Source organism: Triticum aestivum, chromosome 6B (genome assembly GCF_018294505.1).
Source record: "Triticum aestivum cultivar Chinese Spring chromosome 6B, IWGSC CS RefSeq v2.1, whole genome shotgun sequence".
NCBI classification, from domain to species: Eukaryota; Viridiplantae; Streptophyta; class Magnoliopsida; order Poales; family Poaceae; genus Triticum; species Triticum aestivum.
In genome coordinates this window covers 668,083,297-668,091,869 of record NC_057810.1, presented here as the reverse complement: position 1 = coordinate 668,091,869, position 8,573 = coordinate 668,083,297, and the positions used below count along the sequence as shown (strand labels likewise).

At 49.0% G+C, this 8,573-nt stretch overlaps 1 protein-coding gene across 1 annotated transcript; it reads right to left on the bottom strand.

The window, feature by feature from the left end:
• Nucleotides 1-599: 599 nt before the first annotated feature.
• On the bottom strand, nucleotides 600-2,250 carry LOC123134780 (protein PELOTA 1-like). The gene has a single exon (XM_044553952.1). It carries the CDS (start codon nucleotides 1,921-1,923, stop codon nucleotides 787-789), a length of 1,137 nt encoding a protein of 378 aa, XP_044409887.1. The 5' UTR covers nucleotides 1,924-2,250; the 3' UTR covers nucleotides 600-786.
• Between the last annotated feature and the right edge of the window lie 6,323 nt (nucleotides 2,251-8,573).

Below are 8,573 nucleotides of genomic sequence, written 5' to 3'. Positions count from 1 at the left end.
CATGTTTTTTTGCTCGACCAACGGACCTTTTTGCTACTTCCGGCAACCCGAGTACAGTACAGTTCGCAAGCTCGTCGTCGAGGGTGCCTCCACCGGGGGACCGTCGCCACCGGAGTTGTGGCGTCGCATCGGTGCTCTGGGCCGTCGCCACGGGGAGCTACAACCACGGGCACACACTGCTGCACTGGCGTAGCCGACGAGAAACACAGGAGACGACGGTGGCGTGGGCGGCGACCGGCGGTGAGGGCAGCGACCGGTGGCGAGGGCAGCAACATGCGAGACGAATCGAGGGGCTGTGCCTCGAGGCGGGGCATGTCGATTGTCAATGGCAGTTGGAGTTTTTCTTCAAGAAGATGGCGTCGGGGGAGGAAGAGAAACAGATCGTGCGGTGTGTACAGGCGTTGACCCTACTGAATCGGGTGGCTGGCATGGAACCGGCCCAAATTTGGGCCGGTGCGCCGGCGCCTAGCGCTGACATCGTTATTTTCAGGAAAAAATCACCTCCACGATGTATAAACTTTGCTTGGTATAATAGGGGAGTGTGGCTAGGTTTTGAGATTTAATCAAGTCTCAATCAGATGACATTACATGCGAGAGAGAATAAGAAAATACTGAAAATAAAATTTTACACGGCTCTCAACGGAAAAGATCTCACGGATATTAGCATTAACTGAGACTTTGCAAGACTGGTAATAGGAATAAGTGATCAAAATTGTGTATTCGTGTTGACATCTAAAACGATAGTTCAAGTAAAAGTACCCTAAAGAAAAATAAACAGAGCCCGTATCACATCTCGATGTCGTCCAAATCAGGCATGGGAAAACGAAGAACCGCTGCTATCCCCGTGAGCTGCTCCAGCTGATCGCCGGAGACATGCATGGAAGAAAGGACGCACACGTTGCCACCGATCTTCTTGACCGATTCGGCCAAATCGACGCACTTGCGCCTAGCCGCAACGTCAGGGTTGCGGAACCAAGTGTCCGTCAGCAGGAGGGTCTGGATGGCGAGACGTTCATGCGCGACCTCGACGTGCTTGGGCCCGTAGCAAGCCCGTGTAGAGTCCTTGGCGATCATGGCGAAGAACTCCTGCAGCGCCGGCACCTCCTGCGCGGCCCTCGTGTCCTTTATCAGCGACATGACGCTCGAGGCGGCCAGGACGTCCTTGAGGCTGTGCGGGTAACCTGAGGGCGCGGGCGCGAGCACAATGCGCGCCTTGTGCTCTGTGATGGCTCGAAGTTCCCCTCGCCGCGCGGCCTCCAGGAGCATGTGGTCGCGGAACTGGTCCTTGGTAAAGCCCGGGCTCGCGATCACCACGCACTGGACGAGGCCGAAGTCGACGTGCTGCACGAAGGCGGCGAGGACGCGCTGGAAGAAGTCCTTGAGGGCGGTGTCGTACGCGGCGACGGCGCCGGAGCCGTGCTTCCTTGGGATGGGCACCTCGACGCGCGCCCTGGTGGCCGTGACGCTCCGCCCGACGAGGAAGAGGTGGGCGAGCCCTTCCTGCATGAGGAGGACGGCGAGGTCGGCGTTGGCGGCGGTCTCGTCGCAGGATTTGCGGATGGTGTCGAGCGCCGGCCAGTCCCAGGCCTCCTTGCGGAGGATGAAGGGCCTCCGCAGCTCGATCTCCAGGGTGTGGTACTGGCCGATCTGGACGTGCTCGTTCTTGGAGAGGTTCTTGCCGCGGACGCGCAGGACGGACCCGTCCTTGTCGTAGTCCGTGGACTCGACCGCGATCTCCAGCGTCAGCTTGACGCGCTCCGAGTCGCGGCCCCAGGACTTGGTGATCTTCCGGACCGTGACGGCCTCGACGGCGTCGCCGGCGGCGATGAGGTTGTACGCGTCCCACAGGTCGTCATCCACCTCCGGTAGCAGCTTGACGGAGCCGGGCCCGTCGCGGGCGAGGCTTTTTCCCACGAGCTTCATCGTCCAGGATCAAAGTGCGCGGCGGTCTCGTTGTTCTCGAGAGAGACGGGAGACCTGTCTTGACGGCGGCGACCGCAGCGAGCGATGGATGCGACGGCGGCGACCGAAGCATATACCAATCTGTGCTTGCAGTTGTTTTCGTGAGTTGCGAGCGGAGCGAACGTGTTGGATCAATGGACAGACGGAGGGTGGTGGCTATTTAACGTTGGTTTCGATCGGCGGAGGCCCGATCGACTCCGAGTTCAGATCGAGCAGAGAAGACAGAGTTTGTTTCCCTAACCCTAAACGACATGCGGACGTAATTAACGGCGACCCAGCTGCACACGGATAGCACAACGCCCAACGAGCCTGGTGTCCATAGCAATTTCTTTTCTTTTCTTTTTTGCGGGAAGTTGTCCATAGCAATTTGCCTCTACTACGAGTCCGCCTGCAGCGCACGTTAAAAAAAAAGGTCTGCCTGTAGCGAACCTAGATGGTTAGAGGGACGGTGATATCCCCAGTCCATCAGGGTTGAAGTCATGGTCTTCGCATTATTCCTGAATTTATCAAGATGATATGCCGACTCAGTCTCTCGGAGGTGCTCACACGGATAGGGTGTGTGTATACTATAGGAGTGAGTGTATGCACGTATGTATGAGTGCTTGCGTCTGTACTGTGTTAAAAAAATCCGTCAGTAAATCAACGGAGAATCCAATATAACTTTAACTTGCACTTTCTTCTTTATCACTTTTGTTTTATTTCCAGGAAACACTTCAGATATTTTATTTTTATTTTTTTCCTTTTCCCCCATATATATTTATTTGTTCAAAAAGTATTAAATTTTCAAATATTAAACTCATAAAATGTTAATCGTGTGATTAAAAAAAGAGCACTGCATATTTCAAAAAACTTCATCGCATAGTTAAGAAGAAGTTCAGCATATATTTTAGAATATATCGGCTTGTATTACAATCATTTTGATAATATTAAAAAAAATGTTCACCGTGTATTTTTTATAAAACTTTTATACAAATTCCAAAACGATGATCATCATTTAAAAAGTGTTTATCATATATTAGAAAAGTTTCTTCTTAAATTTAAAAAAATATTCATCGGGTATTTACATAAAGTTCACCGGTGACTTACAAGATGTTCATGTAGAATATGAAAAGAAAAAGGAAAACATGTAATACAAATCGGATAAAGTGTTCACGTATTTTTAAAGAAACTAACAAACATGCCTATGCATTGCAACGGAAGAAAAAGAATCGCACCTCATACACGCACTCGACGACATCAGCAAATTCACTGAAACCATTGACGATGCCGCACAACCAACAACATGATAAGTGGTGTTACGTGTGTACTTAAGGTTAAAAGTGATGCAAAATGAACTCATCAATTGTCATATACTATTTGGTGCCATGAGCGTCTTGGCATCCACTCAAATGGCAGGTCACAAGCAGATAAGTGGTGGCTCATGGGTTCGTTCAGACGATCCTAACATCCGAGAAGTCTCTCTGGAAGTTCTCATTTGTGAGGTGTACATTCCTTTTCTATGAAATAATGGGTGTGTGTTGTAGGGTGGAACCCTAGTTCATGATATTTTCACACTTGGAGGGGGAAAGGGAATAACAACAAGAACACAAAGAGGAAATCACTCAAACAAACTCAGGTCACACGTCCACTAGAATAGCATACATGAGATCCACAAGCATAACATGAACAATCAAGGGAAAATAAAACAAAGGTAAGATTCTTCTCAAATCCAAAGGAGATGAGGTCTTGACGATAGTCTTCTCCACAAAGGATGTCTTGATCTCCAAGAGGAGTGGTAGATGAGCAAAGCCCTCTAGATAATCTCAATATATTTTGCTAACCCTAGCTAGGAGGAGGGGTCATATATATAGAGTTTCACGGAATAAGTGAGGAGGAGAGGGGTACATGGGCCTCTGGCCCGGTTAGGCACACGCAGGTTTTCGGTGTCAAACCGGCGGGTCTAGGGTAGGGGGTCCCGAACTGTGCGTCTAAAGATCGAAGGTAACAGGAGGCAAGGGACACGATATTTACCCAGGTTCGGGCCCTCTTAATGGAGGTAATACCCTACTTCCTGCTTGATTGACTTTGATGAGTATAGGGGTTACAAGAGTTGATCTACCTCGAGATCGTAATGGCTAAACCCTAGATGCCTAGCCTGATGATTGTGATTGCCCCTACGGACTAAACCCTCCGGTTTATGTAGACACCGGAGGGGGCTAGGGCTATACAAAGTCGGTTTACAAAGGAAGGAAACTACACATCCGGACGCCAAGCTTGTCATCCACGCAAATTGAGAGTCCCATCCGGACACGGGAGAAGGCCTTCTGTTCTGTATCTTCACGGCCCATCAGTCCGGCCCATGTCACATAAGCTGGCTCCCCGAGGACCCCATAATCCAGGACTCCCTCAGTAGCCCCCGAACTTGCCTTCAATGATGATGTTGTATCCGGCTTCATGTCTTCGGCTTTGCTCATTGTACTCCATATACTTCAGCCTTTACATTTAAATATTATACTCTTCATCTTCTACGTCATCGCCACGGCTTCCATGTGTTAGACGAATATGAAGGGTCTAAGTATTTTTATAGGTAACCCCTCGACCACGTAGGGAAGGCGCTTATTTAAAGAGATTGAATCTCATATGCCAATCCTCAGCAGGCAAAAATCCTTAGAGCTTGCCATAGGAAACCAACCAAAGATGACCAACGCTCCTAGTTCTTCCTCGCACCCCCAAGGCCCTCAAGAAGGCGACTGGGAGAGTTGCTCGGTGCCCCATGCCCAGTTGACCAAGCTTTAGACGTAGGGTTACCTCCCTCCATCGGATCTAGTCCCTGTTCGGGCGGGATTAACTTCCATCAACGGCGAAGCCCTGGCGGAGAACTTCCCCAATCCCAATAAAGGGGAACGGGTGTGCTTTGTTTCCTTGCTACTGAGGAGCGTGGGATTTCCAATCCACCCTTTTCTCAGAGGTCTTCTTGAGTATTACGGTCTCCAACTGCACAACCTCACGCCGGGCACCATCCTACACATCGCGAGCTTTGTTGCTCTTTGCGAGCTGTTCTTAGGCTGTGAGGCCCATTTCGAGTTATGGAGGAAATATTTCTGCCTCATCCCCCGCTCCCAAAGGGATCCACATTCGAGGTGGGCGGTGTCGAAGTATGGCGCATAGCTGGAACAGGATACCTGTCTGGCAATCGGAAGAAGGCATCCGAAGAGTGGCCCTCGGAGTGGTTCTACATCGAAGATGTTGTCCTACCGGACCCAATCCGGCAAGGTCTTCCCGAATTTTCCACCGCTCCTTTAAATAAGCGCTCCAGTTGGCGTCCCCGAAGCTATGAAGAAGAAGACAGTGCGGAGATTAAGAGGCTAGTGAGCAAGATCAGAATACTCGCCCACTCCGGACTATCTATCGTCGAGGTAATGGCGATTTCAATAACGCGATGCGTTTAGCCGCTCCAATCCAGAGGGCTTCCCCTGTGGCATTACAATGGGGAGGATGACACATCACGCTGTGGGTGCAAGGGTCTGGCCAATTTTGCCGCTTTGGCCGCCATGTTGGCTGACCTTTTCAAAGGGGAAAAGGAAGACTTCGCTCGCCTAAGTGCCGAGAAGGTTTCTCCATGTATAACCCCATTGACTGGGTGAGTCTTTGATCATAGGCCTTACTCAGTCCTTTTCCTTATTTATGCTTTTAGTCGAAATTAATCCGGCTACCTTTAACAGGAATGGAGAAAAGTCATCACGGGGATCTACAGCCCCGCTTCGTAGCCGGAGGACCATAATCGAGACCTTGATCCTGGATTTGAGGAGGATCCAGATATATTTGTAGAATTTAAGGATGAAGTCTTTTATCAGACGAGCTATGATGGCACGGAAGTGGCTATTATAGCCGATTACCCCGGCCTTCTTCCCTTCTCCCATGTAAGTACCTAGGAGACCTCTCCTCAAAAAGAGTTTTCCCCTTACGACTCACCCACCGCACTGCATCGTGCTCCCAAGGGGCGACGCTCACACTATCGTACTACAACAAAGGCGTCCTCTAAGAAGACGACGTTTGCACAGGGCACGTCTCTGAAAAGAAAGGCAAACAACAATACAGTCGGGCCCTGTCCTTCAACAAAGAGGTATAATCCTTTAACTCGCACTCAGTGGATAGACCAGACGATGATGTTTCCTGCTGTGCCACATCGCAGGAGGAGCATACGTCGGACTGCATCCGGAGACCTGGCCGGCCATGCACAGACTAATCCGGCCCCGGACCCTGCCACAAGGACTGGAGGGGATGCAGGAGCAATGCCGGATTGTCATCTCCCAAAGGATTCTGATAATGTATCCACCACGAACTCCGAAGTGGAGAGTGCGATGAATCATGGGCGGCGGAGAGCGGCTATGCGTGACCCAAATTTCACTGAAGATGCATTCAACGCCTCCAGCTCAACGGATGCTTACATCCGTGCTACTCGGTATGGACTTGCTGGAGCCACCCACCAGCTTTCAAAGGATATGCAGGTAAGTACTTTTTGTGCAGATTCAATAATCATATGCCAATAGCCCCCGAGTTTTGAAGCAGTTGGCCCAACTGATTTAAGGGTCGTTACAGTCTCAGGTACTCACGGAGAGAAATAACACATTATCCAAGGAGCTAGAAGAATGCCGAACTAAGCTAATTGTTGCCACTGTTGGACTGGAAAATTTAAAGAAATCCAAGAAGGCCCTTGATGGTAAGTACAATAGTAGCTCGGAAATAAGATTTCGTGCCTACGACGATGTTGCTTAACTATGCTTTGTTTCATTGGTAGGGTCGACAGATCAACAGGAGGAGAGGCTAAGGGCTGCTCAAGCGGACAAACAACATGTCGAAGGGCAAGAAGACGCTGGTCAACGTGTATTGACACAGACCATTAATGAGAAGAACAAACTACATGATGCAAATTTCAAGCAAGCCGAAGAACTGAAGGATTTAAGAGCCCAACTATCGGATGCTTTGAAGGAGATCATGAAGTTGAAAGGTGGCATATTCAGTATGCTCTTTAACCTATCTGTCACACGGTCTCCTGTTGGAAAATTTTACAATTTTGCTTCTGTAGGTGTGCTAACCGGACGTCCTGAAGGAGAAGTGTATGGATTCCAAGGCGACCTTCTACAAGAGCTATCCAAAGTGCACGAGCGAGCTCGGAAAGCATTGATGAACATGGCTAAGGCTTTATGGCCATCCGATCCACCTCCAGGAAGTATGGAGGAGCTCGTGAATTTATTCAAGGGAGCTCGCCACCGTTTGGAGCTATGGAAGATATCAACATGTCAGGAAGGCACCCGAGAGGCCTAGGCCTTGGTGAAAACACGGTATACTAGACTCGATCCAAATCATATGGCCCGGGTCAGACCTCGGGGACCATATGGACAAGAAATTCTTGTTACCTTAGTATACAACCAAGTGAAAATAGCCGCTAAGTTTTCTCAACAGGATTCTAAACTAGACAACCTGCTAGAGGGTCTAGAGGAAGAAGAAGTTTTTGAGTCCAAGTAGTAATGTACTCTATCAACAAACTTATCTCCAGCCAAATTGTAAAATGATTGTCATGGCAGACTTTATGCTTCGACCTCCAGAACCCGAGGTTTGGAGTGTTTCCGGATATTATACCATCGGTAAACACCAAGGTATGTTCGGAAACCAGGCAGTCCGGTCATAGTTTCTTAAACAGACAAGTTGTATTCGGGGAGTTATGTTATATTACATTTGATTGTAAGAAACATCTTCCAGAGAGAATAGTTCCGTTAAGGGTTCCTTTCCCTGGGCCAGCATGCATTTTTGTGCATGTATAAGCTGTGACGCTAAAAATCATAGTACACGTTATAATTTGGGGGCATATATTGCAGCTAGGGTAGTTCGTCTCTTGTCCGCTGACCAATTATTCCCTTAAGAACGCTAACTTTCGGCTTCACCCGTCTAAGGTACACGTCCGGATAACCCGTCTGTAACAATCGCAAAGCTGCTCCCTTTATGCCCTAGTCGAATAATCGGGAACATAGGGCATAAGCACAGGAGCCAGGCAACCCAGCTTGGCAAAAACTTAAGTCATAAAGGTGCATATAATGGCGAAGACAAGACACACATGAGTGGACAACACATATATACGATGAGCTTGACGCTTGAAAAGTAATAATCATAATAAGCTTCTATGAAAAGAAGCCCCCAGGTATTATGGGGTATGTACATTTAATGATGTATGCCCCTCGAGTGTGCGGTTTATCCGAACACTGGCTAGAATTCGTACAAAAATGAAAAAGAAAAAAGGTGAGAGGGAGAAAAGAAAGGACAAAAAAGGTATAAGTGTGAACTTAGGCGTAGAATCTTCAGAGCCGAGCAGTGTTCCATGGGTTTGGTTCCAAACGATTATCCGAACCGTTGCAAAGGCGATAGGCTCCTCAAGTGAGAACTTCATCTATAATGAAGGGACCCTCCCATTTGGGCTTGAGCTTGTCCTTTTTCTTCTCTGGTAGGCATAGAACGAGTTCACCAACATTATAAGTCTTTGCTCGTACTTCCCTGCTTTGATATCACCGAGCTTGCTGCGGAACGGGCCTTCGCGACATTGCGCTCCTCTTCCAAGTCGTCCAGATCATCCTGCCGAT